Source organism: Aristolochia californica, unplaced genomic scaffold (genome assembly GCF_029961685.1).
Source record: "Aristolochia californica isolate CCGP_79_NKW_82.1479 unplaced genomic scaffold, dmAriCali1.0.hap1 SCAF_11, whole genome shotgun sequence".
In the NCBI taxonomy this organism is placed as follows: Eukaryota; Viridiplantae; Streptophyta; class Magnoliopsida; order Piperales; family Aristolochiaceae; genus Aristolochia; species Aristolochia californica.
Window position 1 is genome coordinate 5,797,576 of NW_027181782.1, and position 18,423 is coordinate 5,815,998.

General features: G+C 35.8%; 2 protein-coding genes across 3 annotated transcripts in view; one reads left to right on the forward strand and one right to left on the reverse strand.

The window, feature by feature from the left end:
* The window catches only part of LOC137944213 (uncharacterized), a 59,317-nt gene extending 57,044 nt beyond the window's left edge, over positions 1-2,273 (reverse strand). For both annotated transcript variants that reach the window (XR_011110795.1, XM_068789796.1), the window contains exon 1: positions 1,396-2,273. Coding sequence is in view for 1 of the 2 variants with exons in the window: in XM_068789796.1 (XP_068645897.1) it covers positions 1,396-2,105 (710 nt within the window). In the remaining variant the exon portion in view is untranslated. The remainder of the gene's footprint in view (positions 1-1,395) is intronic.
* Positions 2,274-5,370: 3,097 nt separating this feature from the next.
* Positions 5,371-18,234, forward strand: LOC137944242 (dual specificity phosphatase Cdc25). The gene is made up of 2 exons (XM_068789862.1): positions 5,371-5,639; positions 17,832-18,234. The coding sequence occupies exons 1-2, from the start codon at positions 5,421-5,423 to the stop codon at positions 18,000-18,002; spliced, it is 390 nt and encodes a 129-aa protein (XP_068645963.1). The 5' UTR covers positions 5,371-5,420; the 3' UTR covers positions 18,003-18,234.
* The last annotated feature ends 189 nt before the right edge of the window (positions 18,235-18,423 follow it).

Sequence of the window (18,423 nt, forward strand, 5' to 3'; positions counted from 1 at the left end):
ATTAAGGATGAGAATACTCATCAACAGTCTCAGGGATGCAATTAAGCAGTACTCTAGCTTCATAATAAGAAGAAACTGGAGACTTGGTGTTGCCTTCTCACCTGTAAGGACCTCCTATTAACCTTTTTTCTTGAAAAAAATTAAAATAACTATCTATTAACTCCAATATCTTCTTTTTAATAACTTCATCAGTTGGATCACTTAAAGCAGCTCTTTACAGAAGTTCAAATGCAAACCTGGGGCTTCTATTGTGGGGTTTCAGAGACCAACATGGAAAATCCTACCATCACTAACTCTATTCATCTTGGGTCTAAGGGCTCCATGGAAGCTGAAGCATTAAATTTTCAAGGAGAAGCTTTCAAGATTGCAAGAAGTGAAAGGTGACTACAAATTGTCACTGCATGTTGCATAAGACAGCAACATTCCTCCATGGTGGCTTTGGCATATTTTTTAGGAGATTCAAGACCTCAGTAAGTAGATCTTACTTCTACATCTATGGAATCTGTAACTCCTAGAGGCTCAAGTACAGGAGATAATTTCTCATGCATGCTTGAATAAACCCATCAAAACACACAAAGCTGAAGAACATACATAAAACTTGAGCTTGTTGAAAATATTCCTTAGTCTTCATCTTCTTTTCTTTTTTTCAGAAACTGAATAGGGTAGAGAGGGCAACTTCCTACTATTTTGGCCCACTGTGGTTTAAGTTTGCTACTGTGTTCCAATTTGAGGGCCCTCTGGGGCATCCTTGCCAAATGATGCAGGTGATGCCAGTGAAGATTCTAGAGGTGTGCTAGAGTTCAGCATCTCGGGCCTCCTAGAACAAACTCAAGACAAAATGAAATAAAGACTTTACCAGTTGGCACCATGATGTCCTGTTGGGATCAAGATTTCAAAAATAAAATAAATGGTTCCAATAAATACCCTTTTGTTTTTCATTTCATGGAAACAAAATAGTTCTCCTTTCTCATTGAAACTAGAAGACATTCTGTGGAAATTCCATCTTGTTAACCTCCAGATAAACTTGTCGGTTGTCATAAATGTTTCCAGGTCTACAAACTCTTTCTGATACACTAGGATGAAACACCGTCTACTTTGTCATCAGCTATATATAGACAGTAAATTTTCTGGAGCAAAGAAAAAGACAAATAACTAAGAATCTTAGCAACTTCCCTTTTTTTTGCATGATAATGATTCTTAAAAGTCTAATTTCACTGGTAACGTACAATTTGTCAGACTATGAATGCTCACAAACTCTAATTACTACGTTTTCACGGAACAAATTATGAAGTTAATTGACTCCCACAATTTTTCAAGGGTTTTCATCACAAAGCCCAGGAGGCACTTTGACAAAAGAACATAGCAGAAGAATCATTTGAAGGCTCTTCGTTGTACCAGGACTGGTGAGCACCACTGTCGTTCCAGGAATCGTAGCAAATGGAGCAATCGGTCTCATATTCCGCAACCAACGTATCCACATCGACTCTCTCTTTAGACAGTGCGTCAACAGTATTCCCACGTAGTTCCACAGATTCACCAATAACTTCAAAATCCAGAGTGGAGCTCGGACCTTCTCCTTCTCGTTGATTGATTGCACCAGATTGTTCGACTCCTAAGGACTGTTCAACCGCAGAGGAAACCTCAGCCATAACGGGTCGTTCAGCGGAGGCCGGTACACGGTCCATCGCAGAATATCCGGAATGAGAGTCAGTTCCATCTGCCCATTCCCGTCGCCGATTCCCTCTAACAGATTGTTCCACAGTAATGGACCGTTCGGCGGAACTGGATGGTCCGGTAATTAATGTCTCAAGGCTCCTAGGATCGTGGCTAGAATCGTCCCCTTCAATTTCATTTTCGCCTTGTTCTCTCGTCTGTTCTAGCTCAGCCACGGAACCAGATTCCGCAGCAGCGGCGGATTCTCGGACCTCTGGAAAATGTTGCGAATCATCTTCATCGGTTTCGTCTACACTATCAGATTCATCCCCAGAATACATTTCGTCGTCTTCATCTTCGGGAACGTACGAAGGATCATCATCTTCTATATAATTAAGAAGATAGTATTCCTCGTCGAAGAATTGGGGAAAGTTAACGAAGTTACCCGGCATTAGTTCTCCGGCGAGGGCTATCCTTTAGGTAACTGAGAATCGAACAGAGAGAGAGCCCTCTCTGTGCTTCCTTCCACTGTTACACACTTTTTCAAAGCAATTGAATGCCGCGTCACAGGAGTACAACCTGTTACATGGATATTAGATAGCTTTAACGCTACTTTACAACACCGCGAGCGCCAACCTTCGAACTGAGTGCAGGGTTGTCCTGGAATTCTTTTAATTTCCTCTCCAGTTGTTCATTTTTGGCGGACTGTTTCTATTTGTGAGAGCTTGGCTCTTCTGTTTCGTTTTTTGTTGCCTTTGGAGCTTGATTTATTTGGTTCCGTTTTGGCACGATAGGAGGGGTTAGTGGTATTAAAGGGAAAGAGAAAGTGAAATGGTAAGGTAATCACTTTTTGGTGTTAGTGGGCTGAAAGTATTGTGGTAGAGCTAAAAATGAAAAATATAGTGTAAACAAGAAAATAAGTTATTTTTTTATAATATAAATAGATTATATACCTAAATAAATAATAAACCTAAAAAAATATAGTTATTTTTATAATAAGTAATTTAATGTAATATTAAAATATATTCACATAATAATTAATTAATTACAATATTCATTAATAAATTAAAATATATTATAGTTTAGTCTAAATTAATACATTAAAATATAATAGTAATGAATATAATAAATAAATATTCTATTTTATTAATAACATAAGACAGATTTTAATGTAGTATAAATTAATAATATAATTGTAAAAAATATAATATTATTATTTTAATTAATTATAAAAATAAAATGCTTAAACGAAAATGTATACTTCTATAATGTCTAGATACTTCATCAAATTCTTACTTTGATAATATCTTAATTATCACTCTTAAATCACTAATTTAGTATAGTATTAACATTAATGAATATAATAAATAAATAATTTTATTTATAGCATAAGATTGTTTTTAATATAGTATAAATTAATAACATAATTAAAAACAAATATTATTAGTATAATTAACTTTTAAAAAATTAAAATTAAATACCTAAACAAATATGGTTACTTTTATAATTTATACATAAATATCTACATTATCTTATATAAATAAATAAATAGGATACTTTATTAAAAAAGACTTTGATAGAGAGTATGTGTGTTAATACTTTTAAAGCCATGAAAATAATTTCTTTGAAAAATACTTAATAATGATCTAAATTACTTGTAAAAGTGCACAATTTGCAATATAAATAGATAACAATTTGTTAGTGTCTTTAATATAAAAAACATCAAGTTAGTATAAGTGAAAGATAACTTACCTGTTCAAATTCAGTTAGATACAATAATCAATATTCACGTCAAATATGAGTCACTAGACATCTCGGTAATATGACGCTCCCTCTAAATATTTGTTAGTTGGTTGCAATCATTGCTATCTTAATCATCTTCTCCACCAAACTCATCACCAGAATCATCTTCTTACATTTCAAAAATATATTTGTAATCCTCCATATGTATACAATTATGTAATACATAACAAGCAATTATAATTTTTTTTTCAATATCTCAAAAAGTAAAGGGAGGAGCTTCTTTCAATATTTGAAATTGAGCTTTTAAAGCCCCAAAAGTATGCTCAATGGTAGTCCTCAATGATAAGTGTCTTCGATTGAACAATTATTTATCATTTTTAGGAAGATTATCTCCAAATTATTGCAAATGATAACAAGCACCTCGATATGGTGCCAACAATCCTAGAAGATTTGCATAACCAACATCGACTAAATAATATTTACTTGAAATAGAAGATATATTCCACATGAATTAATTGAAGATAATAATAGACAAAAAATACTAAGTAAAAATAAATTATTTATGTTCAGGTACCTAGAGTTTATTTCATTGAGTCAATGTGAATTGGTTGTTGATCTCTCCTATCCAGCAAGTATATGTATATAAATTGCATGTCAAATATACATGTTGCCATTACATTCTCTAAGAGAAAACCTTTTTTGTTCTCGAATCATGTTTGTTGCTCAAACAGGATGTGAACTTTGATATGAGTTCTATCAAAAGCCCCAATACAATCTAAATAACACCATATCAATTAATACAAACATTAATTTGATATGAACTTGAAATTATTCATAAGATAGTTTTGATATTACCTTACAATACAGATAAAACATGGGATTGTTTAAAATCTTAGAGTGAATACGTCCCGAATGGCGTTTGATGTAATCAGAGTGAAGTTTGACAATAACATTCAACACCTTTTTGAAATATTTACTTATGGTCCAATTCAATCTATCAAACATCTCTTATGTGACATTGTATGATTGTTGTTGACCAACAGTGAGGAGAAAATATGCAAATTGTTCTTACATTGAGATGGCCTTATGGCTGATAATAATCCTCTACTCTTTAATATGTCAGCCAATTTGAGGAAGACAGTTTGATTCATCCTGTAAACTTTTTGAAATTTAATAGGTAATTTTTTTAATGTTGTTTTTCAAATATAATGGACCACCAATCCCAAATATAATGTGCACACTTATTGCAACATAATAGATAATATTTTATTATAGAAAACATAATTGTGGTGAAGGTAAACATAACGACAATTTTTTGTTTGTCTCAAATTATTTATGAATACTTGCAAACACAATCACAACCATAAAATCATGACCTGTATCAACGCAAAGACATAAACACCAACACACCTCTATCTTCAATCACAACCACAATCATAATAACAACTTATCTTTAATCACAACCTAACTTCTGCATAACCATAATCACAACCTATCTTCAACACAACTTGTATCAATCATAACCTATCTTCAATCACAACCTAACTTCTGCATAACCATAATTACAACCTATCTTGAACATAACTTATATCAATCACAATCTAACTTCAATAATTAAAAAATAATTTAATTATAATTTTATATACATAAATCAACTTTAATTTATTTTTAAATATGTTTATTTTAATTAAATTATGTTTATTTAAAAATCGAACAATTATTACTTTTTATTTTATTTTGACAAAGATATTATTTCTTATAAAAATTGATGGATGGATGTGTATATATTGGTTGATTGTACAGCATAGCAAAAACAAAAAATGTTAAGTACTCACATAGATGGTGGGTTAATGACAGGTCAGCTTGTTCCACCCAATTGAACCGGTTCGTGCTCACTGAACTGGTGACCTTGACCGTGTTCAACGGAACCTGGCCTCCTTCTCGTCTCTCCTCCCCTCTATATAGAGATTTCGAGTTGGCACAGACAGAAGCAGGAGGTCTGAAAGGATAGCGCAGGAATACTGATGGCTGGCCTTGTGTCTTACATCTCCGCCTCGCAGCTCCTCAACCTCAACCAAACGAACGTTGCCATCGTCGACGTCAGAGATGACGAACGGAGCTACGATCCTCACATAGCTGGTTCTCTCCACTACGCCAGCGAGACCTTCTCGCAGAGAATTCCCCACCTCATTCGTGACGTCAAGGGCAAAGACACCCTCGTGTTCCACTGTGCCCTCAGTCAGGTCGCTCTCGCCTCATCCTCATTACAAGCGTATCGGTTCTTATTATTTTCGTAAATTGGATTCCCTGGTATTTATGGGTTGTTTGGTATTTTGCTTTTTTTCCTGATTTTAGTGAAAAGTGCTACCAGGGCGTGAGAATTATGGATGCCCAATTTTGGGAGGTTGATATCGTGTGGCTTCTCAATTTCTGATATTAATTTGCGATGGAAACTTACCAAGATAGATTAGTGTCTGGCTGTAAAAATATTGTCAAAAGTGTTTGTCTCGGTCTTTGTATGCCAAATTTAGAAAGTCATTCCGCGCCATTCAGAGCAAACATTATCTTCTGGCTACAAAGGTTAACTTCGATATAAACAGGAGGCTTGTTGTCTTGAGCTCCTTAAACTTCAGCCCTTAATTTTGTTTAGAGAACCGGAACAGACAGCAACAAAAACGGAACAAAGTGTACTCAGGATTGGACAAAACCATGATAACTGCAAAGAACATGGTCATGAAGTAATTACTGAAATTTTTTCTTTTGAAATTGTGGGACTACTGAAAAATAATTATAAGACCTTTAAAATGCTTCGGATTTCATTTTGCATAACTTTTTTTTAGAATCTGACTCAATTTTACATATTTAATTTCATACATCAAAGGTAAGTTGATCATATTCTTTTTTAAGAGAACATCCGTGACTAGTCCCACTGCTGTCATGTGGGCATGGTAATGGAACAATATGCAACACTAAACTGTAAAGTATTCAGCTGCAATGCGCATACTTATTTATCACTCTCCAGCAGATGCAATAATCATAGTTCAATTACCATGATTAGCTAAAAGTTATCTTTAAAATAACTCTGCTATTGTCCATCTCTTTGAATTTTTTAGTCATAATCTCTACCTAGAACAGGTTTAAAGATGCTCACTCATTCCTATGAGCGATTGCAATGATTTGCAATATTTGTTGGTTTTAATTTGTTTGAATTTCTATTCTATGATTCATTTATTAACTATAGAAAAATTCAATTTATCTGTTATTTCCGAAAAGGCAACTGGCTTCCTATTTTCTGTTAGCTAAGTTCTCCTGGGTATAAATGAGTATTTTAAATTGTGCTGAACCTTTTGTTTGTTATGTCCACCTTTCCAATGTCTTTCTAAATTGAGCTTTTCTTTAAACATTCTTTGTTTTCCTATTTTCTTAAATTCTTCCCTCCCTCAGGAAGCTTCCTAATGGAATCCACCTTTCTCTTCATTATTTTGAAAAATGGAAAAATTAAAGCTTCAATGGAAAACCTTCATAAATATCTACCACAATGACACATCCAGCACAAGTGTGGCAAGTCAACATGGCACGTTGGACAAAGAGTACTGGTTGTCACCATCTTTTTTTTTTTGTGTTTGGTAAAAGCTGAAGTGGTGGCATTTCAGTGCTGCTACTAATGCACTTAAATGAAAAACACACACTCCTCAAAAGTAAAAGAAAGCCGCTAGAGACGGTATTTCTATGCTGCCTCCAAAAAAGACTCGTGGCAGTATTTCAGTGTCACCATTAATGTAGTTTAATGAAAACAACAATTTTCAATGAAAGAATGAAAGAAAACCACTGGAGATGGCTTTTTTATGCCACCTCTGCACAAAATTTGGGGGCAGCATTTTAATGCCACCACTATTGCACTTTGATGAAAACAAGAGTGATGGGTGACAGTGGCAGCATTTCAACATAAAAAGACTTCATTTTTTTAGTGAGGCAGCATTAAGATTCCACCATTAATAAATGCCACCTCTTCTTCTCTATAAAATATTTAGCAACACGCTGGTTCTTCTTGCCCCTGTGTCGCTTATGTGTCGTGTTTACCAGATAGTTGGTGTTGAATTTATCGTTCTGAGAAATAATTGCAGATGTTTTAGATTTATTAGATATATGTTTTTTTAGAATTTTAATTTGGAAAAAAGCTCTTTCATATTTCTAGGAACATCTTGACCTATCTGAAATGTACCTATTCTTGAGTAGAGTACATTCACTCCAGTTGCCTTTCCACACTAGGTTTTCCAAATCTATGTTATCTTGTTTGATACCAAGTTTCAACTTCTTGTTTTGTTTGTGAGTTCTTCTATTCCCTTGAGTCCCAGATCTGATTTTAGCCATTAGAATTTTATTAATCCATCTTTATCTTCCTAACGGATGTGCAGTCTGGTGTTTGCCACTATTGCTGCAAGAACATGGCATTTATTGCTTACATCAGTTAGTATTAGTGTGATTTCTTGTCGATTCTTGTAAAAATACAAAATTTCCAGGTTTTCGTTTCCTCTAGACATACCATATGGTCATCTTTACTGAAGACTTAAAAGGTGTTTGTTCTATATTGAGCTTGCATCACAAGCTCAGGTTGTCTCATTGCTCAACTCGTGTAGGGCTTGCTTAGGTCCCATTTCTGTGTTATATAAGTGAGCTTTCATCCTGCATGTCTAACCTGATACTTGTAGAAGATTGGACTGGTTCTTATAAATTGACTACCTGGAGTTAGGAGATGTCTTCCCAACTAATAAGTACGGTACTTTTCCAAGTCCCAACCAATGTTGATCTGGAGCACATGCACTGCTACAAAATGTTGCGACATTTAATCCACCAACTCTCCTCCTCATTTCCTTGCTGAAACAAACAACCTTGTCCAAAACCTAGAGAGCATACAAGTGTCATAGAGAACATAGACCGAGTAAGATAAAACACACTTGAGCCACAAAGCACAAACAGATGGGCTTGAATTAGTTTTGATACAATGTTGAATTTGTGGTTGTTCCTCCCAAAATGCCTAGAAGTTGGGAGGTTTCTTCTCAACAAGGCGTCTTCTCAACAAGATGCTTTGTAACTTTTGCTACTATTCTATCCCAAAGTGGTGGCTGAAAAGACTTGCTTACAAATGCAGGGATCTTCCTTTCTTTAGTCTGTAAGTTGATCAATGAAATATACTATGTGAAAATGCCATCGATTGGCATCTAAGGGCCTTTAGTCCCTCAGAGACTCTAGGACTCCCTTTGGAATCCTCCAGATTGTATGCTCTTGTATTCTCATGTTAACTACGAGTTTGTACACTGGTTCATATTGTGTTTGTTGGATTCTTGGTAAACTCTAAATGTCAGTCATCTCTAGATACTTCCTTGGAACTCTGGATCTGTAATATCTCATGTTGGACTGTAAGCTTAATTGGGCTTATTGAGCTGTCGGTGGGCTGCTAATGCTGAGCCTTTGTGAGCAAATGGCTCAATTTTTGGAACTGGAATGGCTTTGTACAATTGGAATTTTAATTATTTCAACTTTTAGGTCTACGGAAACTAGCACATTGAATGTAGCTTGCCAATTATGTGGTTTATGTTCATTATGCAGAGACTAATATCACATTCATTACAAGTGTTAATATGTGCAATGGTATTTTGGTTATTTCTCATTACTGGTATATATATCTGGAGTTAGCTATAGGCTATATGTCATGTTAGAAACCTGTAGTTGAGATTTAGTTAAATTCTGAGTTGTATTCATGAAGTTATGTGAGTTGAGGTTATAAGGGGCCTTATTGTAATCTTACACATACAATCACTTAAATGAATAAAAGAGAAAGGGAGGCACGATTTTCAGTCTCCAATTACTGCTGCATTCACACACTCTTTCTTTTCCCTTCTCTCTATTTTCTCTTTCTCTCTCTCTATCTTCTCTTATTTCTTACTTTTTTCATGGTATCAGAATAGTAAGATCCTGTTTCAGACCTCCGTAGGTGTTCTTCTTTACTCTTCTTAAAGTTTACATATTCCAGGAAAGGGGAATTTCAAGATTTTCGTCTGATTGGAGCTAAAGGTCAAGCCTTGTTGGTTTCTTTCTGCCATAACCTAAGGGTTAATTGTTCCTATTGCTGATTAAATTAGTTCTATGAAAGATTTTTGCCCTTAAAGGGTCTTATTGTTGGGTTTATCCCAATTTGTGTCTGCATGGCCTTGTACTATCTACTGCACTCCTTTGAAAGTTGACATCATCCTTATTTTGCCCTAATTGTGGGATTATCAATTGATTTTTGGTCTATTGGTGGTTGAGTTGGTTTGAGATACATGTGTTTGCTTTTTTTCTTGCCCTAATTTCCTCGTGTGGGGCCCACCTAGCATGCACATACCTAAATTGTTGACTTTTGTGACAATTTGAGACGGATGATTCTGGTGAAATGATATACACCGAATATGGGTACATGTTATTTAGATGGGAAACACAATTGTAATAATTACAAAAAAGTTGAATGCCCAAAATTACTTAAGTTGGTCTAAATCAGTTCGAGTATATTTAAAAACCAAGAGGAAGATAAAATTCTTGAGAGATGATCCTCCTGTTCCAGTAAATGATGATTGGGAAGTTAAAGACAGCCAAATGATGATTTGGCTGCTTAATAGTGTGGATGTAAAACTCAGGGACCAAGTAATGAATTGTGAAATAATAAATGAGATCTAGACACCCCTTGAATCCTTGTATGCACAGGAAAGTAATTTATCAGAGATTTATGAGTTATATGCTTGATTGTTTAGTTTGAATATGGGTGACAAGGAGGTTATTGATTACTAAAGTGAGTTGCAGAGAATCCTACATGAGATTAGTGTGTGTTACCTTTCACCATTGATGAGAAACAACTTAGAATGCAACAAGTATGATGGAGTATGAGCCTAGTTGCTTGCTTCAAATGAGGTTCCTTCGATCTCCAATGCATTTAATAGAGTTATGCATGTAGAGTTAGCCGTGACATCACATGGTGGTAAGGAAACACCTATTGTTGAAGTTGCTACCCCCCTTAATATTCAGCATGGGTCCAGCTGGTTGGAGGCCAATCGTGACAGTAATGGTAGTAGTAGAGGGACTTGGATGAGGTCGAAAGGGCTTAGTTTGTGGCAGAGGTAGAGGTGATAAATTGTGTGTCCATTGTGGATGTATCGGCCATGTTTTAGATAAGTGTTGCGAGAAGTTTGGTAAACCAGCATATACAAACTCGTGTTTTTGGGAGTAGTGAGACATCTGTAACTCTTGTAGGTAATATTGTGCAACGTATTCCAGATGACATGCAACAATTAATTCAGAGGATAGCCCAATTGTCAATCTTCTCTCTGTAAGTCGAATCAAGTCTTTGAATTGCTTAGTAACCATCTATCCTACTCATTGTGTGTTTCAAGACCTCCAGATGTGGAAGATGATTGGTTCAGGGTGTGAGAGAGATGGTTTGTATTTCTTGGAGGGTTCCTCATAACAGGCATTTTCTATACTTCATGTCAATGGTTTCTAGTGGCAGCTTCGATTAGGTCATCCTTCTCCAACAAAGTTCTCCCAGTTATTTCCTGTGTTGTCATATCAAACTCTGTTTTAGTGCGAGTCTTATCAGCTAGGAAGCAGCGACAAACATCATTTCCTCTATGTCAGTTTTTTAGTCATAGTTTTTTTGAAATAGTTCATTCTAAATTATGGGGACCATGTCTCATTGTCAGTACCTTCGGTTAGAAGTATTTTGTGTCATTTATTGATAATTTTAGTAGGTCTAGATGGTTGTATCTCCTAAGGGAGAAGTCTGAAGTCTTTGATGTATTTCTGAATTTTTATAATGAAATAGACTCAATTTGGTGTTTCACTCCTTATTTTGTGCACAGACAATAGGCTTGGGTTAAGAACAATACATTTACTTCTTTTTGTCAATCTACTAGCATCATTCACCAGTCTTCTTATGTGTATACATTGCAGCAAAATGGTGTTGTAGAAAAAAAAAGATCGCCATTTTCTTGAAGTTGCATGCACATTGTTATTTCATATGCACCTCCCTAAATTTTTTTGGATTAATGCAATTCTCACTAATGCCTTCTTCATTGCTTGGTGGAAAATTCCATTTCATATTCTCAAGCCTGATGGTGAGTTATTTACCTCGTGCCCTCTAGTATTTGGTTGTATTTGCGTTGTGCATGTCCTTGGTCCAACACCAGATATACTTTCGCCTAAAGCTGTGAAATGTGTTTTCTTGAGGTACTCACAAACACAAAAGGGGTATAAATGTTATTGTCCATTTATAGGAGAAACCTATGTCATTTGATGTTACATTTTTCGAAGATACTGCAAATTTCCATGTTTGTTTCTTTATAGAGTGTTACCCTTCATCCAGGTCATGTTGTTTCTAGTCCTATGGAGGACCTTCCAAGTTCCATGCCACCAATTGAAAGTATCCAAACCATTGTAGGTGTATCAATGCAGAAAACATATGAAAACACCACAAACTACTCTATTTCTATAATCATTGCTAGCTCCTTTTTCCTTTGAGGTGACTGAGGTAAGTGATGTACATCTTCCAATTACTGTCTGTAAAGGTGTTCGTACATGTGCTTAATATCCTATTTCACAGTTTGTTTCTTTTGAGTCCCTGTTAGGGTCTTTTAAAGAGTTTGCTTTATCATTGTTTTTTTGTACTATTCTTTCATTAGTGTAGGAAGCTTTGTTGTCTCCTTTGTAGAAATGGGCTATGGACGTAGAGATGGATGCTTTACTAGACCGTGGAACTTGGACTCAATGTGAGTTGCCTCTTGGTGCTATAGTTGTGGGCTGTTGTTGGGTATATACAATGAAGTACAATACCAATGGATCTATTAAAAGGTATAAAGATCATCTTGTGGCTAAAGGATATACCCAAACTTATGGTGTGGATGTGTTTAAAACTTTCTCTCTTTTAGCCTGGTTATCCTCAATTTGGATTCTTGTTTCAATGGCAGTGACGAAAGGTTGGCCATTACTTCAATTGGATATTAAAAATGCAATTCTTTTATGGTGACCTAGGTCTGAAACAGAGTCCTAAGGCATGGTTTGACAAGTTTACCAAGGTAGTTATGGCACTGGGTTTTTTCAAAAGTCATTGTGATAATTCTTTGTGTGAAATGATGAATTGAAGAGGATTGAGAGAAGAAGGAAGAGAGGAGAAGGAGAGAGAAGTTCTTGGAAAGAGTGCAGAATAGAAAAGTTCTCATTGGGGTGCATGCTTGACCCTCTAATCGTTTTATTAACGTGAGGATGCCTATAATTACACAAATACCCTCCATAGACATAACCTTATAACTCCTGATGTATAACTCCAAATTACATGGAATTTATACCATAGACATATCTAACCATACTGAGTAAAGTAGTAACTTCCCTACGAACTACAAGCGACGTAAAATGACTAAAATACCCCTTGTACTGTTTTCTAACACTTCTCCTCAAGTTGGAGCATAGATGTCTATAAGCCCCAGCTTGTTGTAGAAGGTCCCAAATTTACGTTTACCCAAGGCGTTTAGTTAACATACCACCGACTTGATCACTTGATCAGACATAAGTGGTAATGTTGATTTCTAGGGAAAACACATAAACACAAGACATTTCAAGGGAAGAAAAGAAGAGAGGAACTCTAGCTCTTGGGTGAGAGGAAAAAAAACCAAGGGAGAGAAGGAAGAAGAAAAGAGAGAGGTGTATAGACGAATTTGAGCCAAGAGGAAGGGGCATGAATGCTCTACCCCATGCCTTGAAGTTGTATTTATATTGTAGGAAAGTGTTTACAATAACTACAATGCCCTTAGGGCTACATGCTTCAAAAGGAAAAAGATATAAGAGGACATACACCAGCTTATATAATTACAATTTTATGCAATATCTATGAAAGTTCTCCTTATTTACTAGTTATGCCACTCCTATACATGTGGGTGTTTTTTAAAATTCCCCCTCAAACTAGTGTTTGTAACTTTACTTTACAAATAATCTTGGTCTAGAGACTTATGTGTTTGAAAAAGAAATTTTGATTGCCTTATAGGTCTATGGTAGAGGAGTTGGAGTACCAAGGTTGGTGTTCCAAGTAGATATCAAAAAATTCTTTTCTCGACCACTAAGTGAGATTCTCTAGGATTAGATTGAAATCTAGCACATAGGCATGCCAAAAACATGATACATGGTCTACTAGCCAATAAAAAGAGTAGAGAGCCAATCATACTTCTATAAAGTTTTTTTATCAATGGCCCTATTTGAGTTGTCTGAATCAAGCTTTAAGGACGAACTCATAGGTGTACCAATTGACTTAAAATTTTCATTGTTGAATCCCTTAAGCAATCCTTAGGTGTACTTGGACTGATTTATGAAAGTTCCATTTTTCGGTTAACATAACTTGAAGTCCAAGTAAGAATGCGAGTTCACCCATTAAACTCATGTCACATTCATTCTTCATTATGTCAGCGAATTCTTGATGTTGTGAGGGATTTGAAGAACCAAAAATGATATCATCCACATAAATTTGGACAATGATTAGATTTTGTTCATGGTTTTTGGTAAATAAAGTCTTATTCACATTACCTCTCTTATATCCATTTTTCTGCATGAATTCACTGTCTTTCATACCAAGCTCTAGGAGTTTGCCTTAATCCATATAAAGCTTTGTGCAATTTGTAAACATGGTCGAACTTGCTCATGTCTTCAAAACATTTGGGTTGCTCTACATAAACTTCTCCTTGCATGTACCCATTTAAGAATACACTCTTTACATCCATTTGGTATAACTTGAATATTTTATGACAAGCATAGGCTAATAGGATTCTAATTGCCTTCAGTCTTGCCACGGGTGTATATGTCTTTTCAAAATCAATGTCTTTTGTTGGAAGATATCTCGAAGTAGCATCAAAGTAAATACCTTCCACACGTCAAGGAGGTGGCAAAGGAGGTAGCTAAAAGGTCTTCTCATAAGGATGGATGGCACAAGGGTGTAACTAAAGAAGATTATATATGTCTACTTATGTCTTTTCTTTTACAAAACTTGTAGCACTAAGGTCATTGTAGTCATTGTAAAACTCCTTCCACAACTATAAATAGTGGTTCAAGACATGGGGTAGATCATTAAGTCTCCCCTCTTCTCTCTCAAATTCATCCCTAGAATTTTCTCCTCTCCTAAGCTCTCTCTCTCTCCATCTCTCTAGCCGAGTTCTCTTTTCTTTCTCTCTCCTCCTTTCTTCTCCTCCTTTTCTTCCTCTCCTCTTTCACTACCTTGGTTGAGGACCTTGTCATGGGATCCTAAATTTAACACATCTCTACCTCTTCCCTTACTGTTTCCACCATGACCTTTGATTGATTTTGAATAACCCAGAGTGTTAGGGACTGATGCATCAACATTTTTAGTACCTTTACTCTCCCTGGATGTAATGGTAGTCTCTACACGCATGATTATGTTAAATGCAGTGGACAATGCTGGGATATCATCTGAGGTAAGTAACTGTGCCTTAACTGCATCAAACTCCAGTCCCAAGCCATCCAAAAATTTAGCTACATGCAGTTGCCCTTGTTGTTTTCACAGTTCCCTCTCATTAGTAGTAAAGGGGTAAAAAAATACTTCTCCTGCAGAACCCTTTGTAACTCACTGTAGTAATCTGTAACTGATCTTTCACCTCACTTAAGACTGAATGATTTCGCATACAGTTCATAAACTTGGGACAAATTACTTTCTTTGGCTTACATTGCTTCTAGAGACAACCACATCTCTTTTGCAATCTCATAGTTCATAATTTGATTCCTTAACTTGGCTATTTTCCACTTTTGAATCATCATTCAAGGGCATTGGAGGATCATCCCTAATGAATTTAGACTTCGTTTTGGCCTTAAGATTTATAGCAATTGATTTGGACCAACTGAGGTAATTTTGCCCATTTAACCTCTTTGTGGGAATCAAAATCGAATCATTTCCCCATAGCTTCCAAACCTCCTTGAGGGAGTGATTATTTCACCAGAATCAGCCATAAGTACAAGAAAAAGGCCAATTAACGCAGCTGCAGCTTCACACAAAACAATTACTTGCAGAGGCTATATGGACCCCACTTTTGAGAAAATTAGGGTTTTTGCAATCACAAGCAGATACACCCGATAATACAGAAACACAGAATTGTCAATTCCACTTCAATACATCCAAAAAACCAATAGAATAGGTTGATGTTAGCCTATTGGGTAACGACATAGGCAATTAGGCCCAATATTGGGCTGTGCACCATGCAAGTGGGGAAATCCCAAGTTAGATGTCCCTCTTAGGGCTCTAATAAAGCATCAAACTGCTCTAAAGGCAGTAGAAGCCATCAACTCTAGGGTTATGGCAGAGAAAGAATACAAAAAATTGATTTTCTTCAACCAGTCAATATCAAACTTGGAAATCCCCCTTTCTATGACTTCGCTGTCTTCAATGGAGAGAGAGAAGGAACTTCACGAGCTTGTAATCAGGATCTACTGCTCTAATACCTTGTGAAATGATGAATTGAAGAGGATTGAGAGAAAAGGAAGAGAGGAGAAGGAGAGAAGTTTCTTAAAAGAGAGCAGAATAGAGAAGTTCTCATTGTGAATCATGCTCGACCCCCTAATCCTCTTATTAACTTAAGTGAAGATGGTTACAATTACACAAATACCCTCCATATACATATCACCTTATAACTCCTGATATATACCTCCAAATTGCATGAAATTTACACCATAGACACATCTAATCATGCTGAGTAATGTAATAAAATTCCCTAGGAACTAGAGACAATGTAAACTGACTAAAATACCCCATGTACTATTTTCTAACACTTTGTTTATTCTGAGACGCAATACTGGAATTGTGGCAATACTTGTTTATGTGGATGACATTATATTATGTAGAAGTGATAAACAAAGAATTGAAGAGGTGAACAAACTAAAGACCTATGGTCATTGAAGTATTTTCTTGTCATCGAGGTTGCTAGGAGCTAAGCAGGAATTGTGTTAACTTAACGGAAATATGTGATAGAAAGTTTGACAAATATGTGAGTCAGATCAGTGTTATAGGAGATGAGTTTTATTACTATAGGGTCCATGACTTTGCAATGTGATAATCAGGCTGCAATTTTTATTGTTAACAACCCTGTATTCCATGAATGTACAAAACTTGTAGAGGCTGATTATAATTTCATTCGTGTGTGATAAATGGAGCAATGATCACACCATATGTTAGGTCTGCCGATCAAACTGGTGATATTTTCACTAAAGATTTGTGCAAGAAAGAGTTTGGAGTTTTATTTACAAGCTAGGGCTTTTTAATATATATGCCCCAGCTTGAGGGGGAGTGTTAAAATACGTGTAAGGTTATTTTAGTTATTTTTCATTACTGATATATACATCTGGAATTTGCTATTGGCTATAGGTCATGTTAAGAACTTATGGTTCGAGTTTGGTTAAATTCTGAGTTGTATTCGTGAAGTTATGTGAATTGAGGTTATAAGGGGCATTATTGTGATCTTGCATACGGAATCACTTAAGTGAGTAAAAGAGAAAGGGTGGCACAATTTTCAGTCTCTTTCTTTTCTCTCTCTCTCTCTCTCTCTCTCTCTCTCTCTCTCTCTCATTCTTCTCCAATTTCTTACTTTTTTCAGCAAGTGCTTGTATAAGTCAGTTTTTGACCCAGGTGAGTATTTTTAAATTAGATTTCCTCAAGTCTTTATATATTTCTTAAATGAGGGTCCATCAACAAGATGGTAAATGAAGCAGACCCCCGTTATACATTTGTTTATATTTTTCATGAATATTATGGAATATGTAATTTACGAATACTGGTTCTGAGAAATGAAGATCAAACATATTTGTCAAGTGGTTCATATATATGAGCATTTCAGACCGGTGTATTGAATGGAAACTTAACATGATCTTTGACGACAAACTTCTAAATGGATATTGTTTCTAGACCACTATTAGTGACAAATGAAGGTCAAATGGATTGAAATAGTGATATTTAAGGGGAAGCACTGCTTGGAAGAGTAATTTTTTACTTAATTGTGTTGAAGCAGTAGTATTTAAGTAGAATTTTGAATGATATGAATACTTTGGGGGTCTGAGGGTTTGCACCGATGACTTCTGTGAGACTTTTTTTGAACGAATTGTGCTTTAATTCATCATCGTGATACAGGTGTGGAATCATCTTCTTTCTCGAGTGAGAATGTTTGCCTTCTGAACTCTTGCACTGCTGTTAGTAACATTTAGGTTTAGACTGAAGATAATCTAGCACTAGTGAATTCTGTGTCATACTACCTGGTCCTATTTGAAACAGGAATAAGCTTTTCAATTCATGATATATTTGAATCACAAATCCTGTGAACTAATATCGTCACATTAGAGTTGTTTATGATAGTTTTACAATGCATTTGCAGGTTCGGGGCCCTTCTTGTGCTCGCTTCTTTGCAGATTATTTGTCAGAAGTGAAAGAAGATACAGGAATAAAGAAAATTGTGGTTCTGGAACGTGGATTTAGTGGATGGGAAGCTTCAGGTAGACCTGTGTGTCTCTGCACTGAGATCCCCTGTAAAGGCGCTCATCCATAAACGAGTTTACCGCTCTTAATCTCATTTTACATGTCCAAGAGAAAATCATTTACATTGTATCAGATCCCTGGTTTTAATCTGTTTTCCATCATTTGGTAATTAGTAACTTGAACGACTTGCTTGCTTGAATGTGTCAAAGAGAAGATGTATCTGATCTTTCGAATGTAATTACGAACAATTTATTTGAGGGTACCTCTTAACTCTTACTCTGGCAATCCACGTTAGACACGAACCCCTCTCCTCGTCTTGACAGGACTGGCATTAGAATCTCATCTTCCTCTTTTGAAAATTTACAGACAAATTTCTACAGTGCAAAGGATCCTTTGCTGCGGGAGAAAAAACTTCTCTTTCTAGCCGTAAAAAGCTCGGCACAGAGAAGAGTAGTGAAACACTTATGCCCTAGAGGTAAATTTCGATTTTT

Excerpts from the sequence above, each read along its gene's own strand:
- LOC137944242 (XM_068789862.1), top strand. The coding sequence starts at position 5,421 with ATGGCTGGCCTTGTGTCTTACATCTCCGCCTCGCAGCTCCTCAACCTC. Across the intron at positions 5,640-17,831 it reads TCCACTGTGCCCTCAGTCAG|GTTCGGGGCCCTTCTTGTGC; the intron begins GTCGCTCTCGCC and ends ATGCATTTGCAG.